This window comes from Enhydra lutris, unplaced genomic scaffold, assembly GCF_002288905.1.
Source record: "Enhydra lutris kenyoni isolate GAN:26980312 unplaced genomic scaffold, ASM228890v2 scaffoldscaffold22, whole genome shotgun sequence".
NCBI lineage: Eukaryota > Metazoa > Chordata > Mammalia > Carnivora > Mustelidae > Enhydra > Enhydra lutris.
In genome coordinates, this window is record NW_019154106.1 from 8,087,474 (window position 1) to 8,104,485 (window position 17,012).

At 61.3% G+C, this 17,012-nt stretch overlaps 2 protein-coding genes and 1 long non-coding RNA gene across 3 annotated transcripts in view; 2 read left to right on the top strand and 1 right to left on the bottom strand.

The window, feature by feature from the left end:
* The window catches only part of LOC111150236 (MACRO domain containing 1), a 142,442-nt gene extending 137,378 nt beyond the window's left edge, over nucleotides 1-5,064 (top strand). Inside the window, 7 exon segments of the mRNA XM_022507661.1 lie at nucleotides 3,059-3,175; nucleotides 3,664-3,785; nucleotides 3,937-3,967; nucleotides 4,157-4,230; nucleotides 4,527-4,608; nucleotides 4,702-4,735; nucleotides 4,902-5,064. Of these exon segments, the coding sequence (XP_022363369.1) occupies nucleotides 3,059-3,175; nucleotides 3,664-3,785; nucleotides 3,937-3,967; nucleotides 4,157-4,230; nucleotides 4,527-4,608; nucleotides 4,702-4,706 (431 nt within the window). The 3' untranslated portion in view covers nucleotides 4,707-4,735; nucleotides 4,902-5,064.
* An 883-nt stretch (nucleotides 5,065-5,947) lies between these two features.
* On the bottom strand, nucleotides 5,948-12,830 carry LOC111150055 (OTU deubiquitinase, ubiquitin aldehyde binding 1). Its single transcript, XM_022507385.1, has 7 exons — nucleotides 12,752-12,830; nucleotides 11,070-11,131; nucleotides 10,714-10,812; nucleotides 7,057-7,175; nucleotides 6,721-6,805; nucleotides 6,408-6,602; nucleotides 5,948-6,306 (listed from the first exon to the last, which is right to left on the bottom strand). The coding sequence occupies exons 1-7, from the start codon at nucleotides 12,807-12,809 to the stop codon at nucleotides 6,109-6,111; spliced, it is 816 nt and encodes a 271-aa protein (XP_022363093.1). The 5' UTR covers nucleotides 12,810-12,830; the 3' UTR covers nucleotides 5,948-6,108.
* Nucleotides 12,831-12,903: 73 nt separating this feature from the next.
* On the top strand, nucleotides 12,904-15,107 carry LOC111150056. The gene is made up of 2 exons (XR_002640788.1): nucleotides 12,904-13,113; nucleotides 14,693-15,107. It is a non-coding gene; the product is annotated as an uncharacterized LOC111150056 (long non-coding RNA).
* The last annotated feature ends 1,905 nt before the right edge of the window (nucleotides 15,108-17,012 follow it).

The window sequence follows — 17,012 nt, forward strand, 5'->3', positions numbered from 1 at the left end:
CCCCAGAGGCGCTCTGGGAGAGGCTGTGTGGGCTGGTACTCAGGAGCCAGAGCCTGGAGCCTGGAGCCGGAGCAGGGGGGTGCTGGGGGAGGAGGCCGAGTGGCCCTTACGGCAGGCTTGTGGGGAAGGACTCAGCAGAGAGACGTCTGAGGAAGGCGCCCACCGCCGCAGATGGTTCTGTCTCGGGGGGGGGGGGGGGCAGGTCCAGGTTTTCTGCTGACTTGGGATGGAGCAGGAGTTGAGTTGGAGGATGGAGGTTTGTTAGGATGTGGCTGAAGGTCCCCAGGAAGGGATCAAGGGTAAACTGGTGTGAAGTGGGGTCACCACCTTCCCACCAGGTAGCCCCCCAAGTCAGGTGGCTGGCGAGGGGAGAGGAGAACATCTCCCTTGGATGAGACCCCAGGAAGGCATGTCCTGCAGGTTCTAGGGTTCCGCTTCCCCCCATGCAAGAGGCAGGACAGGGCCCAGGAAGCAGAGCCCCGGGGGGCTGCAGTTCACACAGGGAGACAGGCCGGGGCTCCCTTTGTGCCTGTGGCTAAGGACAGCAGGCTGTGGTGCCCTCTGGCCCTTGGAGACCGTGGATCGGTGGAGCCACCAGGCTGGTGTCTGGACAGGGAGGGGCCCAGGAAGGCGGGGGGGAGTCTGTGCTCCACTTTGTTGGGGAAGGGGACGGTGGCAGGGCTGGGACCCAGAGCCTGTCCCTCATCTCTGCCTGGGCTGGGGGGGAGCGGGGGGCGCCGGTGGGGGGGTGTTGAACAGATCCCCTAGGCACTGGCATGGCAGTCCCGAGCTCTGCCCCTGGCCTGGATGAGGCAGGGGGTGAGGGTGCTCTGGCCCAAGGCTTCCTCGAGCTCGGATTCCCTCCACCCCTTCATGCCCCTAGGTCAGCCCCAAGGGCCTGACTGCAGGCCTGTCCACCCCTGCAGGAAACATTAAGTCCCTGCAACACAGATGGTGCCGAGTTTCACTTCCGCACAGTGTCTACAGCAGGCCAAGGGCGCCTGCAGGGTGGACGGCACCAGGAGATGGCAGGCAGCTGGGTGCCAAGTGGCTGACACCGCTAGGGCAGGGCGGGGAGGCCCCAGGGAGCGGAGGCTCAGACCCATGCCTGTGCTTACCACCCCCCCAAGCCCTGGACGCCTGGACCCCACCTCCCCTCACTCCCAGGAATACACACAGGGAGCACATTCTCCTGCTATCATACTGTCCTAATAGCCAACACACACATGTCACCTTCACCCGTGCCCTAAGCCCCTTACAGAAATTAACTTGCTTAATCCTTCCCAAAGCCCTGGGAGATAGATGTCTACTATTAGCCCATTTTACAGATGGGGCAGCTGAGAACCAGAGAGGTTAAGTAATATGCTCTAGGCCACACATCTGTGACTGGCAGAGCCGGGGCTGGAACCCAGGCTGCCCAGCTCCCCAGGCCCCGCTGTTGGACACGGGAGCCAGGAGTCACCTGGCACCTCACCCAGAATGGGGCCCACCACGCAGGGACACTGTATAATGCAGGCTGAGCACCACCAGGACTCAGAGCTCAGGGGCCCTGCCTTGGTCCCACTCTCCACCCCCTCCGACGGCCAGGGCTGCCTTTACCCATCCCTGCACAGGAGAGGAGGGGATGGGATCCAACCCCAGACCCCTCCCAGGGCTCCCCCAACTCCTCTAACCCTATCCATCCCCCACCCCACCCCCGCGGGATGCTCTGGGAAATCGCCTGGTGCCGGCTCCAAGTGAAGTCACAAAATTAGGTTTAATTGGGCCCCACAGGGCACAAAAGAAAAGAGAAGAAAGAGGGGGTGGTCCAGCTGGTGTCCCTGGACCTGAGCCAAGACACTGGGGGTGGGGCTGGGATGAAGGAGGAAGGGCCTTGGTTTGCGCATCTGCAAAATGGAGAAATGGGGGTTCTATCCTGCCGCTGGGCATGGTGAGCGCCGGCAGCCCGAGCCCAAGGAGTTCCTGTCAGGGGCCTGGGGTGCCACGGGAGCTAGGGAGCCGCCGGAGGTGGGTCACGTTCTCCCGGTCAGGGTGCCAACCCCTCCCCGGAGGAGGGGTCGCTGTGGCTGTTTTCCGGATGAGGTGTGGACGCCCAGGGGAAAGGACTTGCCGGGGTGCTCCACTGGCACAGCGGACGCGAGCCGAGCCCCGCCTTGCCCGTCAGGGCTGCTCGGGCTGTGGCGCCTGGGTGAGATCGGGCTGAAGGAGCGTCTCCTCCGCGCCTCCCGCCGGGCCCGAGGGGTTTATCTGGGCCCGCGTCCCCAGGGTCGCTGCCTGTTGAGGCCCCGGAGCCGCCCTCAGATAAACAAGCCCAGGCCCGCCCCAATTAAGCCGGATGCTCTAACGAGGCAACTCGCTAACTAGCAGGGGCGCGCGCCGGGATCCACCTGCGCTCCCCGGATCCGCGGCCCCGTCCACCTCCCCGCGTGGCGCACGGAAGGGGCTGGAAGACCCAGGCTCCAGGCCCCGACCGCATCTGTCACTTGTAATTGGGTGACCCCAGGTTCTTCATTTGTGAAGTGGGTCCTGGACGCGGCCCGGAGGGGTCGCCTTGCGATCGGGTGCGCGGTGCCTGTTGGCGTCCCCGGGCTCCTCGGGCGGAGGCGGCCCCTGGTCGCGGGCCCCGCGGTGGGGCATCCGGGCCAGAGCCGGAAGAGCGACCTTCCCCTTGGCCTGGCACCCTAGCCTGCTGCCACCGACCCGCCTAACCTAGCCACTCCGGCAGGGGGAGGACCCCGCCCCGCGCGCGCACCTGCCGCACGACGGGGAGCGAGCAGGGCGGGCCGGGCGCGCCCCCTGCCGGCCGCCCCGCGCCGCTTCCCTCCCCGATCCGCCGCGGCCTGCCTCGGCGCCTGGGCCTCTCCAGATGTGGAACAAGTCGGGGCGGCGGGTATTGCCGGCTGCTGGAGGCCGCGGGAGGAGGCGCGGGGGCGCGGTGAGTCCTGGCACAGCCGAGAGGATTGGAGTATTCTGTGCTCGGGCCTCTGCCTTCTCTTCTGTAAAAGGGGCTCAGGCGTGACGCGGGGAGCCCCAGGGCTCACTGCCCCCTGCCCCACAGTGGACGGCTGCATCCACCGCGCCGCCGGACCCCTGCTCACCGACGAGTGCCGCACCCTGCAGAGCTGTGAGACCGGCAAGGCCAAGATCACCGGCGGCTACCGGCTGCCGGCCAAGTGTGAGTCCCTACCCCATCCCCCACTCCTGTGGGGCGTAAACAGGGCACTTTTTGTAGTTGCGGGGTTAGGGGAGCAGCCCCCACGGAATTGCTGGAGGCCCCCTCAGGGGTCACTGATTAACCTTTAGTGCCAGGAGCCGGCCCCCACTCACACGCACCGGGAAGCGGGTGGCAGGAGAGGAATGCGTGGAGCCGGGGAGGGGACGAGCTGAGGGGGCAGTGCCTTCGCTCGCCCACTCTGCCTCACGTCTCAGCCGGGTCCGTACAGACGTGGTGAGGGCAGCACGGAGCTGCCAGTCTCTATGGAGGAGAGCACTTGAGCTCGAGGGCACACCTGAGTCCCCGCATGGGTGGGGTCCTCCCCGGGGATTCTCAGAATTTGGGGAGAGGTCCTGTTTCCTGTCTCCTCCAGGGCCCAGGCCGGCAGGGGGAGCAAGCCTCTGACCCCGTGGACACCCCGGCCGGTCTGACCCCGTCGCCTCTCCTAGATGTCATCCACACAGTGGGACCCATCGCCCACGGAGAGCCCAGCGCCGGCCAGGCGGCCGAGCTCCGCAGCTGCTATCTGAGCAGCCTCGACCTGCTGCTGGAGCATCGGCTCCGCTCCGCGGTGAGGGGGCGGGGCTCCAGGCGGGGAGTGGGGGCGGCCTGGACCCTGGGACCCGGGGAGGAGCCCCGCGCCACCCTCCACCCAGGCGACCGGCGGGAGGCGGGCGGAGAGTGATGCTGTCTCCAATTCCCTCTCACCTCCCGCGCTCCAGGCATTCCCCTGCATCTCCACCGGCGTGTTTGGTGAGTTGGGGGCGGTGCGTGGAGGGGAGGGAGGTGTGGAAGGGGGCGGAGCAGGGCTAGGAAGTGGGTGGGCCCAGACGCTGGAAGGGACCTGGGCGGGCTGGGGGGAGGGGAAAGGAGTGGAGTTGGGCGGGTCCCAGGGGGGCGAGTCCAGACCCTGGACTCACTCGCTCCCGGCGGGGTCCCCAGGCTACCCCAGCGAGGCAGCGGCGGAGGTAGTGCTGGCCACGCTGCGCGAGTGGCTGGAGCAACACAAGGACAAGGTGAGTCCTGGGCCCGGTCCAGGGGATCAGACAGGGGTGGGGGGGGTGCACCCCGGCTCCGCTGACCAGCCCTCGATGCAGCCCCTCCCCTTCCCTCGGACCAGTTTGCTCTCCTGAGCCCGGGGGGGCGGGGGGCGGTGGAGTGCACACTGCGAAGCTTCTGTGAAGGGTCTGTGGGCACCTCCCCCACCCCCAGGAGCAAGGCAGGTGAAAACCTGCAGCGGTGGGGGCAGCAGTGAGACCAGGCAGCCTGGGCGAGGGCGGCCCCCGCCAAGGCTAAGCCGGTCCTGGCACAGGTGGACCGGCTTATCATCTGCGTGTTCCTGGAGAAGGACGAGAGCATCTACCTGCAGCGGCTCCCCCACTACTTCCCCGTGGGTGAGGAGCCCCCCCCCCCCCCCCCCCCCCCCCGCTGGCTCCACCCCGCCCCCAGCCACCCCAGGCAGGCTCTCACTGTCGTCTGCCTTCCAGCCTAACCACCGGCCGCCCACCCTGCCCAGGACCGGTAAGCAGGGCCTGGCCCGCCACGTGGCTGCCCACTAACCTGCCCACTAACACAGGGGCTCACTCCCTGCCCCCCACACCCCCACGCAGGAAAGCCAGGAGGGCAGCCTGGGAGGCTGGGGGAAGCCCAGGGCCCGCACTCCCTGATCATTCTGTTCTGCCCACAGACTCGCCGGGGCCTGCTGGACCTCGATCCCAGCTCTAGGAGGTCCCTGAAGGCTGCAGCTGGGCCTGGGCCTGACCCCCCCACTCTCTTCTTTCCCTCAGCACCTCCCCTTTCTCTCAGCAACCCCCCCCCAGCCTTCTAATAAAGACCACCCGTTGCAGCAGGCCTCCTGTCTGGGTGCTGGCTGGGGAAGGAGGCGGCAGCCCGGAGGTGCGGATGAGTGGCTCTGGCTTAACAGGGCGGCGAGAGCGCTTGGAGAGCCGGGCAGGCGGAGGCACGGGCTGGACGGCAGAGGTGGGCGGCAGCACTGAACATTTATTGAGGGCCTGCCCCCAAGGAGCTCACAGCCTGGGGGCAAAGAGCCCACATGTGCTGGGGTGGGGGAAGAGAAGAGGTAAAGGCAAAAAGGAAGGCAATGCAGAGACACCGTGGCCCAAGCAAAGGGGGTGCAAAGCAGGCACAGGCAGGGGGAGAGGTGGAGAGGAACGGCGCCTGGCAAAGCCCTGCCTCGACCTCAGGACCACGGACCAAGCGCTGGCTTGAAGGCTGCCCGTCCCCGGCCAGGTGGGTACCATTTGCAGGGTCCATGGGGGTGCCCCAGCCCCACCACCTGTCCTGAGCCGGGCCCCACAGTTTCGGTCCTCTCCACCCAGGACTGGGCCAGGCAGACCCCCGAGGGGAGGGTGGGCAGTCAGGTTGGGGGCCCTGAGCAGGACAGCTTGGTGGAGTCAGGGCCTAGGAGGGAGCAGCCTGAAGCTTGGGCAGTCCTAGGTCCCTGGGCAAGGCCCCAAAGAACCTCCCAGATTCTTGTGGAAGCCCCTGAGCCAGCTAAGGAGGAAGGGAGACATAGGTGCCTGAAGGGAAGGAAGCAGGTAACCAGGAGGGGTCCCCAAGAGGCCTAGGCCCCTCAAAACTGCTCCTGGTGGGGGGGCTCGGGTGTGGACAGGGGGGCGGCCAAGAGCCACCCAGCTGGGGGCGGCAGGGGGACAGCCAGACACACAGCGGCCAGGCAGGCAGCAGCAGAGCAGGGACACGCACACACGCGGCTCACCACCAGCATCCCCTTTAATAAAACGTGGAAGGTTGCGTGATGGGGCAGGGGGAGGGGGAGTGAAATAGGACCATTTACAACCACAGAAGACCTCTGTACATGTCTAGCGCCTGGCAGAGGGGAGGGCAGGCGGGGCCGTGGCACACCAGGGCCGGCCCTATTTGTAGAGGATATCGTAGTGTCCCGGCCGGTAGAGGAGGTACACCTTGGGCTCAGAGCCCTCAGGGAAGATGTGCGGGTTGGTGGTGCCGCCCTCGCCGCGGTCCATGTACTCCACCTGGATGGAGACGCTGAGGGCCTGCGCCAGCGCGATGATGTGGATGTGGTCGCTCTCCTTGCACATGGGCTCCACCTCCTGCAGCACAGGTGGGGTGGGGTGGTCAGAGCCTGTGGGGGGGCACCCTGCCCCCCATGCCCCTCCCCCACCCCATGGCCAGAGGGAAAGGGGGGCAGCACCTGCTGGCAGAACTCCTTGACCGTCCGCCCGCCCTCGATGAAGTGCTCGAAGAACTTGCTCTCCCGCTGCAGGTAGCCGGACGTGAGCAGCCTCAAGTACACCACCAGGTAGTCCGACGTGCTCTGGTCGTTGAAGGAGGCCAGCAGGTCGGCCACGGAGGTCTGCTTCTCCACCTGCTCGATCAGGTCCATGAACTGCCGCCCGAGGGACACAGAGGGCACGGTGGAGAAGGAGACGGGTTAGCCCCACTGTGGCCGGGCCACCCCACCCCCACCCTGGCCAGGAGGGCAATGGGGCTGTGGCTGGGCTCACCGTGTTGTGGAAATCCTCGATTGTGAACTCAGTGAAGCCCTGGGACACCAGGTCCTCTTTGCTCTTGGCAGACACCGCCTTAAACCTGGGGGAGGGGGCAAGGGAGGCCGGCATGGGCTCATGGGGCAGCAGCGAGGCTGGCCCAGAGCTGGGGCACCGGCCAAGGCCAGCAGGGGGGCGCGGGGGTGCAGCTCAGCACGGAACACCAGAGCAAGGAGCCCAGCCGGGCATCGGGCCTTAGCTGGGGGCTGCACCTCCTAGGCCCCAAGAGTGGGAGGGAGCCCCAGGCGGCCCTTCCTAAAACTCCCGCTGCGCCCAGGCGCCCACCCGCCTCACCGCTGCAATTCCTTGCTGTCGTCTAGCAGTGCCTCCAAGTGCGAGAATCCGAAAGCTCGGTAGAAGCAGTTTCCGTCAGGCCTGGTCTTGCGGATGTAGGAGTACTTTTTGTGGAGATCCTGCAAAGAGGCAGCCCCCCCACCCCACCCCCAGGCCCGTCAACACCAGGCCAGAACCAGGGAGGGCCAAGGAACACCCCCCGGTCCTTGACAGAGGTCACACCATAGCAGGGACAACGGGGCTCCCAGCAGCCACCTGCCATCCTTGGCCGCTGACTCCGGCGATGGGAATCGGATGGGAGACCCGCTGGCTAGAGCCCCAGCAGCCTCAGGACCCCAGAACTTAGGTACACACTGGCTACTGGGCATACAGGTGTCGTCACCAGCCCCCGGGCCTGCCAGGCAACTGGGCCCACGGGCCGTTTCTTCCTGAAAATGGCCAGAATCCGTGCTGGTCCAACACGGTTTTTCCAGAGAGCAGTATTTCAAATCATGTGAGTCGAGGGCAAAAAAATTAGGATGCGGGTCCAGGGCTGGGCTCCACACAGCAGTCCCTGCCTGGAGAACAGCCTCCCTGGTCTCCTCCACCCAGCGTTGCCCGCTCACAGGCTCAGGTCCTGCTCAGGTCCAGCTCTGCCCTCCTCCCGTCACGCGATGCCACTGCCTCCGTCTGACTGACCTCCCCACACACGTGGGCCACTGAGGCTGCCAGCAGGCAGGCCTCCCTCCCCTGGGCCATCTCGTGCCTGCTCCATTCACTCTAACTGCCCCCCCCACCTTCCCAGTGACCTTGCTTCCTTCCTGAGGACTTTCACCGAGAACCCCTGAGCCCCGGGACACCCGCCACAGCCTTCTCTCCTGCTCCCTGGAGGGACTGAGGCTCCAGCAGCCGCCCCCCTGGTCCACCTCAGAGCCTGTCCCCTCCCTTGGGCTCAAGGACATTGTTCCAGGAAGCTCCCCCTTCCTCCTGCATCATCCATTTTTCTCTCCCTACTGGTTTAGACTCAACATACGAATACAAGGCTGGTTCTTGCTTAAAGAAAAAAAAAAAATCCTCTGCTTCACACGAACGAACTCCTTTCCAGCTACCACCCAATTTCTCTCCTTTACAGCGAAACTGCTCTGGACGTCATCCGCGCCCACAGTCCCCACTGCTCTCCCGTGAACTTGATCCAAGCAGACTTTCGCTCTATTCAAGGCCACACCTGCCCTTTCAACCCAAGGGCCAAGCCCACTCCTCCCCAGACCGGCTGCTCAGCACTTGCCACGAGGGGGGACGCCCCCCATCACATGATCCATCCACCCACCCCACCCCTCCTCGTCCAGCCTGTCCCGTGCACAGCCCGCAGGCCCTAGCCTCGCCGTGTCTTCCTTGTCTTCTCACCTTGTCAGGGCCGCTACCAAACTACACAAGACAGCACACGCCACCCGCACACACGCCCTCCCGTTGCAGTGGCTGCATGGGGGGGCGGGGAGGAGGGCGGCACGCATCACCCCACTCGGGCCTGGGACAGCGTCACTCATCCATCACCACTGCTGCCCTCGGGATTCCAACAGCTGCAAATGTAACTCCCCACCTGCCCCATCTCCGCCCTTGACTCCCAACCTCATGCCTCACCTGCTTGTCCTGTCCAGGCTGCCCAACCCCATGGGCCCGTCCTGACCCCCACGGGGCCCCTCGCCTCAGAGCCCACCCCGAGGGCAACTGCAAGGCACGGCCCCTCAGCTGTTCTAGCCAAAACCTATCACCACCGCCCGCGCCCCCCCACCCCCAATCTAACACAGATCCAAAGGCTTCAATCCACCAAGTCTCCTGTCCGCAGCTTCTCGTGGCCCTCGGGCACTCCCCCCACCCCCACTCCCACCTCTAGGCCTCCTCCCAGGTGTCCCTGCTCCAGCAGCCAGAGGAACCAGAGAAACCTGTGAACACTCCTCCTCTCCCTGGCCCCAGGCCGTCTCCCAGCCCTCTCCCGCTCCCCCGCGGCACCTCAGCCTGGCCCTGGCCTGCCCCACTCCGCCCAGCGCCCACAGCCTGCGCCCCGGGTGCTCCCAGTAGGTCACGCCAACGCCACCCTCTTGGCTTGGCCTGACCTCCCACTCCCTCTCTCCTTTCCCGGCTGTACTTTTCTCCAGAGCCCTCACCGCCTTCTGCCATCAACACCCGAGGTCCCTCTGCCTGTTTCCGTCTTCCCACTGGGACACACGAGCTTTGTAGGGGCAGGAGCGAGTCAGCTCCTCACTCCACTGCCGGTACCCAGACCGGTGCCTGGCCCCCAGCACGTGCTCACAAACGGTCAGTCACAGCACACGATGCACACGAAGAGCCCAGACTGTTGTAGCTACTGGAAAAGCTACTAGAATCATCCCAAGCACTTGCCCTGTGCCAGGCCCTTTGCGGCCATCTAGTGTCCACTACCCTAAACCCTCACAGAGGAGCAGAGGTGCCCACATCTGCTTGGGTTCTACTGTCCAGGCCGAGGACCATCCCGGCACAGAGTAGGGGTGTCACCGGCACTAGGGCAGACCTCCCGCACAGACCACGCACAGTGGACACTCAAACATTTGCTGAATGACTCAGTGGGAAGAACAACAGAGGCTCCAAGAAATTCAGTGCCGAAATTCACACAGCCGAAAGTGAAGCCAGAACTTGAACCCAGGTCTATCAGGCCCCAAAGCCAGTACCTTCAGCTCTCCATAGTCCTCTTGGGTAAATCACACTCTGAGCCGGGGGTCAGAGTAGACCACAGGCCCCACACCATAGGATCTGGCCTGCAGGTGTGCTGTTTAGGCCACAGAACATTTTACATTTGAATTAGCTGTCTTCCGTTAGAAGTAGGAGATTCACATCAAAATCATTATTTCTGGATTGTTTTGGAAAAACAGATCCCAGAAACAATGGAGTGATAGGCATAGACACTCCTATTTGCCCTGGGGGCTTCTGGTACAGCTGCGGTACCCTGTCTACCACCTTCCCTGGCCACTTTCCATCACCCACCTCCCTGGCCCCTGATGTGGATAACCCCAAAGGCCCCTCCCTTCAGGAGGAAGGCTTGAAGCATCTCTGATCTTGGAGTGGGGATGGGGGTAGGGAGATAAGATTTACTAAACCCTCAAGCTGTGCCCACCGGATACTATTTACACACACTCACTGTCTGGGCTCCCAAGGAGAGCGAGTGGTTAAGGGTCTCACCTCAGGCTGTGAGAGAGCTGGGCCTTGCACAGGTCCACAGGCCCCTGTGCTCCGCTACTGCCTAGCGCTCCACAAGATCCCAGAGGCAGGCAGCAGGAAGTGCCTCTGCTAGGACCCGCCTCTCCCAGCCGCTCAGCCCCCTGGGGCGAGCAGCAGGAGACCTCAGCTCCTACCCAGCCTGCACCAGGCCCCACAGGCCTCAACAACCACCCCATGAGCAGATGCTTTCTTCATTCTGATCGCACAGCAGAGGACTCCACAGCTCAGAGACACCGAAGGACGTGCTGAGGACACAGCTGCTGCACGGCAGAGTCAGGCTGGCAATCAAGGTCTTTTTGATTCCCGAGCCCGCACACTTGAGAACCGGCAAGCAAAGGGCTCCCCCAACACGCAACCCTCTCTCAGGCCAGGCCAACAAGGAGCGGGTCTGAAGCAGACACACTCCTACCCCCTCAGCCAGGCTCCCACCTTGATCTTCTGTTGATAGATGTTGTCATCCTCAGCATACTCCTTGTACAGGACCGAAAGTTCCAGCCGCTCCGAGACCAGAGGGTTCTGCACAGCAATCTGCAGGGGGAAGGAAATCCATCACGCTCTGGCACGCAGATGGAGTGACCCACACCTAGCGGCCAGAACACCTAAAGGAGGAGGGCTAAAGCAATCACCCAGTGCCGTAATGACACCCCCCCATCCTGTCCCTCCCCAAGACATCCAGAACCTAGCACAGCTTGGAGAGGAGGAGGCTTCCACAGCAGAGATAAGTAACAGGCCTCAGGCCCAGGCTATGCTTCCCCACAACAGGGCCACTGGCCACAGCCCCTCACCTCTTGCTGAATTCGGTCCTGCTGAGCCATGATGGCTTCATCATAAGCAAGACAGTTAACACCTGGAAGAAGGAAGCAAGCCAAGGATTACCGTGGGCCCTAGCTCTCTCCATGCCAGGCAGCTGGGCCAATGACGAGCAGCCAGGACCAGGAAGGGCAGGCCTGGAATCTGCAAGTCTGCATTTCACACACTGCTCTACCCCAATGGTGTGATCTTGGCCAAGTCCCTTCCCTCCCAGGCCCTAGTTTTCGTTTTAAAATGAGAGGGCAAGGTGTACTCATTCAGCTCTAAACACCCCCTCCCCCGACCCTCACTTTCTAACATCAATCCCCAGCAGCCCAAGAATGCTCTGGGGCCAGGCAGAGTCGCTTGGGGAAAGTAAGATGAGGAGGCAGAGTTCCGGGCTGGAGGACAGCTTCCCATAAGCCTGCACTTTACTCCATCACACCCTTCCTCCTTCTGTTGCGCTGGGTTTTCTTAATGCCCCTTTTACAAATAACAAAGGCAGACAGGCGAAATAACCTGTCCAAGGTCATAACTAGCGAAGGCCTGAGCGCAAACCCAGGTGTGCCTAATTCTAAAGTCTGAGCTCCTTACCACACTATCTACTCTGCTTCCTCGCTGCAGAAGCCTTTCCTCAGCTGGAAAGCGGGGCTAACACCACCACCTTTCTCCCCTCATTGAAGTGTCAAGAAGGAGAAGGCACACTGGTAAGTGTTCATGAGTGAACCTGTGGACCCCACCCTCAACAGCCACTGGTGAGAAGCCAGAAGACCTGAATTCTGGTCTTCCCTCTCTCGTGTGATCCCGAGCAAGTCCCTTCCGGGGGCCTGCGCCTCCCAGCATTCAGTCTCTCCAGTGTGCGGTTAGAAGTGGGTGTGTGTGCGCTAAATGATTTTTAGGATCAATCCTTTCGGGCCTGGGCATCCCGGATCCTCAGTGGGGCCCTGACCCGTCCCTTACGCCTCCCTGCAACAGGGCAGTCTCTCCCACTCAAGTGACCTACTCGGTCCCCGCGGCCTAACCGTGGGTGAAAAGGAGAGGGCGGCACCGTTCTGAAAGGTCCCCCTCCAGAGGTCTAAGAAAACAATGCCCAGGCAGGCGGAAAGGGGCTGCAAAGCCAGAAGAGGGGGCTCTACCGGAAACGAAGGCTGCAGTCCTCAGGGGCACGCACGGCGGCAGCCCGCAGCCCCCGGCCGCCCGCAGCATCCCGAGCGGCCCGCCCAGTCCTTTGTGCTCCGCGGCCCGGCGTAACTCGACGCCCTGCCGGGCGCGGGCTGCTCTGGAGAAGGCGGGCTGCCAGGGCCCGTCCTATAGGCCCCGGCCCGACTGCAAGGACTGGGACGGGAGGGCTGGGGACCCGGGAGCCGGGCGGCCGGCGCGGAGGGGCTGGGCGGGGGGCGGGGCGGCTCAGGCCCCGCCCCGGGAGCGCGCGGAGGGAAAGAGCCCCGGGCCTGGGCCCGCCCCGCTCGCTTGCTCGACCGCCGGCCCGGCCGGCCGAGGGTCGCGGCGGCGGCTCCTTCCATTGTGAGGGGGAGGGGAGGCGGTGGCGGTGGAAGAAAGGGCCGTCCGTGCGTTTCGCCTCCGGCCGCCGGCGGCCCCGTCCCCAGCCTCCTCCGGAACCGGCGATCCGGCATCGCCCCTGTTAGCCCGGGCCGGGTGGCCCTCCCCGGGTCAGTACCTTCGGAGTCGCTGCCGAGCGGCTCCTGCTTCTGCTGCTGAGGTTCCTCCGCCGCCATCTTTAAACAGCGCCGCACTGCCGACCGCTTCCGGGTTAGCAGTTGCCCTCCTCCCGGAAGGGAGCCCCTCCTCGTGGCCCCTCCTTGGCAACGCCCCTAGCGACGGGATCCCCCCAGGCGCAGTCACCTGTGGAGCTCGCAGTCAGGTGCGGCTGCCGCCCCGCCCACCCTCCAGCCGCACTCCTGCTGGTCTCCATCTTCCTCTTGCCTGACGTTCCCGACGACAAGAGCCTCCCGGAGGCAATTCAGGTTTCTTTGCATTGGAGTTCGAAGCGCGGATTGTGTTACCGAGATGAGTGGGAAGGTGAGGTTAAAATCACCGGAGGCAGCAGTGCTGCTGCGGACCCCGGAACTCCTGGCACCGCCTGCAGTGGGGAGAGCCTGGCGGAATCGTGCTAACGTGGGAGCCCCAGGGTATCACCGCCCGGTTCCACGGGGTCTCGCTTCTGAGCGGACGTCGGTGTCCTGTTCCGGCGGGGAGAACGTCCCTTACGGTCAAGGCCAAAGTCTTGGAACCTAACTTTGGACTCCGTGCGTTTCTGGTTAGGAGAAAAGCAGCCCCCGCCCCTCCTCTTTTTGAGTTGATAAAAATGGAAAACATTAGTGGTTGCCAGAGGTTAAGTGAAGGGATGGGAGGCTGGAGGGAAGTGGTTGTGATTGTAAAAAGGATGCTGGAGCGATCCTGATGGAAATGGAGATGTTCTAGATTTTATTTTTTTTTAATATTTTTAAGACTTTATTTATTTATTTGACAGAGAGAGATCACAGTAGGCAGAGAGGCAGGCAGAGAGAGAGAGAGGAGGAAGCAGGCTCCCTGCCAAGCAGAGAGCCCGATGCGGGGCTCGATCCCAGAACCCTGAGATCATGACCTGAGCCGAAGGCAGAGGCTTAACCCACTGAGCCACCCAGGCGCCCCTAGATTTTATTTTTTTAAGTAATCTCTACACCCAATGTGGGGTTCAGACTCACAACCAGAGATCCAGAGTCTCTACCCCCAAGACAGGGATTGAACTCTCCACCTGGAGATCAGGAGTTGCATGGTCTACCTACTGAGCCCACCAAGCGCCCCTGAAATGTTCAATATCCTGACAGTGTATGAATACTCTGGTATGTGCTGTACAGTAGTTTTGCAGGATTTACCAATGGCGGAAACTGGGTAAAGAGCACACAGGATGTCTCTGTGTAGCCTATTAAAACTGCCTGTGAGGGACGCCTGGGTGGCTCAGTTGGTTAAGCAGCTGCCTTCGGCTCAGGTCATGATCCCAGCGTCCTGGGATCGAGTCCCACATCGGGCTCCTTGCTCGTCAGGGAGCCTGCTTCTCCCTCTGCCTCTGCCTGCCATTCTGTCTGCCTGTGCTCGCTCTCTCTCCCTCTCTCTCTCTGACAAATAAATAAATAAAATCTTTAAAAAATAATAAAAAAAAATAAAAAATAAAATAAAAATAAAACTGCCTGTGAATTGGGGCGCCTGGGTGGTTCAGTCGGTTGGGCGGCTGCCTTCCGCTCAGGTCATGATCCGAAGGGTCCTGGAATCGAGTTCCACATTGAGCTTCTTGCTCAGCGGGGAGCCTGCTTCTTGCTCTCCCTCTGCCTGCCTCTCTGTCTTCTTGTACTATCTGTCAAATCAATAAATAAAATCTTTTTAAAAAATTGCCCGTGAATTAACCAAAAATAAGTTTAAGAAGCGGCAAGGGCGGGGTGCCTGGCTGGCTCGACCTGTAGAACGTGCAACTCTAGATTTTGGGGTCGTGAGCTCAAGCCCCACATTGGGGATAGAGTTTACTTTAAAAAAAAAAAAAAAAAGCGGCAGGTCTTAGATGCTAAAGATGCTGTTGTTTAGAGAAATTAGTCTGTGGCTCAGTTTCCCAACTTCTTCGTGACAGGACAGCAGCATCTGAGCGCCGGGAGGAGGCTGTGCCTGAGTCCCAAGCAGACCCCTCAGTCTGTGGCTGTACAGGAGTGGAATATGACCGAATATTCTGATGAGCTACACCCAGTCCTGGGGTAGGCGCAGCCGGATTTGTATCCCAGCAGCATTGCAAACTACTATTTATTGGATCATTGAGCCTTGGGGTTGCTTCGAAGCTCAAGAAAGCAAAGTGTCCACCCTGTTTGGACTGGTGCTTACCAAACTGTTCATTCCTTTTCCCCATTTTGATACCAAAATCTGGAACTGCCGGTGAGATCTCCACTTAGCAGAACTGGTATTCCCAAATGAGGAACTAAGAGTTGATGACAGCCACATGATTTCTATTTGGCTTTTCAAAGTCTTGAAAATGAAAACTACGTTAAGACCGCTCCGCCTCTACCCCTTCATATTTTGACTAGGGCATCCATGGGGCAGACAGGGACACGAGGGAGCTGGGGTTGGGACTAACGGTCAGGGCAGGAAACAGCTGCTCTGACAAGTGAGAAGGAATGCGAGTTGTGACCCAGTGCTGGAGCACAACCAGGCTGCCAACACCAAGTAAATACCTCCCTCCCCGGGGGTGTCGGGCTTAAAAAACAGACCTGGGCAGCTCAGTCAGTTAAGTGTCTGCCTGTGGCCCCGGGTGGTGATCCCAGGGTCCTGGGATTGAATCCCACATGGGGTTCCTTGCTCAGCGGGGAGCCTGCTTCTCTCTCCCCGCCTGCTGCTCCCCGTGTGTGCTCGCTGTCTGACAAATGCGTGGATTAAAAAAAAACAAAAAAAAAACAAAAAAAAACCCAGACTTGTCCCTTCAGTATACAAATGGACTTGTAAACAAGGGTCCTCTCAACCTGCTGCCCAACCCTAGGCAGACTGGTTCGGAGGGGCACCTGGCCGGCTCAGTTGGTGGAGGGTAAGATTCTTAATCTCAGGGTAGAGGGTTTGAGCCCCACATTGGGTGTAAAGATGATTATTAAAAAATAAAATCTTAAAAAAGGGACACCTGTGTGGCTCAGTCAGTTAAGTGTCTGCCTTTGGCTCACGTCATGATCGTGGGCCCTTGGGATCGAGCCCCACATTGGGCTCTATGCTCAGTGGGGAGTCGGCTTTTCCCTCTGCCTCTGCTCCTCCCCCCTGCTCATGCTCTCTTTCTTGCTCTCTCTCAAAAAAATAAATAAAATCTTAAAAAAAAATTTTTTTAATCTTTAAAAAACAAAACGGGGGGTAGGAAATGGCCAGAGGGAGGTTTTGGCTCTCAAATCGAGCCCAGGATGGCTGACTTTCGCCCTGGTCTTCTGTGTGCTGATTTATTTGGCAGTTAATAACTGTTCTCTTACCCTCATTCTGCTTCTTCTATTACTTTGACCATTTTAGGGTTTTGATTCTCTATCCCGAAGCGTCTATAATCCCACTACTCATTCACAGGGGACACTGGCGGAGCTCCGGGCATATATCTCTCCCTCCCCATTTGCCACCCAGAAATGGAGCAGCACCGCCGGCCATGACTGTGAATTTTGCAACAAAACAGGCAGCGCTGGCACTTGGGTTCCGACTGCTGTTGAATACAGTCACAAAGGTGACAAGCAGCAGAGGACTTTATTTTCCACTGCACTGACCCGACAGGTGCCTCTTCAGAGCCCCGCGGGCACCCCCGCTTCCGTGTCTGATAGGCGCCGTCAGGGGCACGGAGAGGAGACTCCGTACCAGGACCCAGACTAAAAGCTCAGGCCCAGAGACAGAGTTTACGAACAGCACAGAGGCTGTAGGAAACAGCTTTCCAGAAGAAAACCTTCAAGGTGGGCCAAAGATGAGGGCTTGGCGGCCCTTCCCAGGGCCAGCTTGGGAATCGGGCATCTGCTGGAATGGGGGGACCTGGACCCCAGGTGAACCGTGGCAGCTCTCGCCCCAGGAACCCATGATGGTCCACAGGCAGCCCGCTCCAAACTCATGGTCTAGGAAGGCCTTGTTGGTGCAGAGGCCAGGCCGGCGAGGCTGGGCAGGGCTGTAGTTTGAGCGGCTGGCTGGGCGGACACTCGCCAGCAGGATCCAGACCACCTAAGGCAGAAAGCAAGCAGAGGGGGGGGTGGAGATGGCAAAGAGAAAGCCCCCCACTGCCCTCCTCCCAGACCCACAATAACCCTCACTCCTCACTGGGGCAAACCCCTCCAGTAATGCCTCACATCCCCGATCACCTCTGTCTGCTCAGGATCCGATGCCCCAGAGCCGGCCCCTCCCCGGAGCGCCTCATAGCCCGAGAAGGATGCAGGAGTTTCCCTGTTGCTGCCATAAGAAAT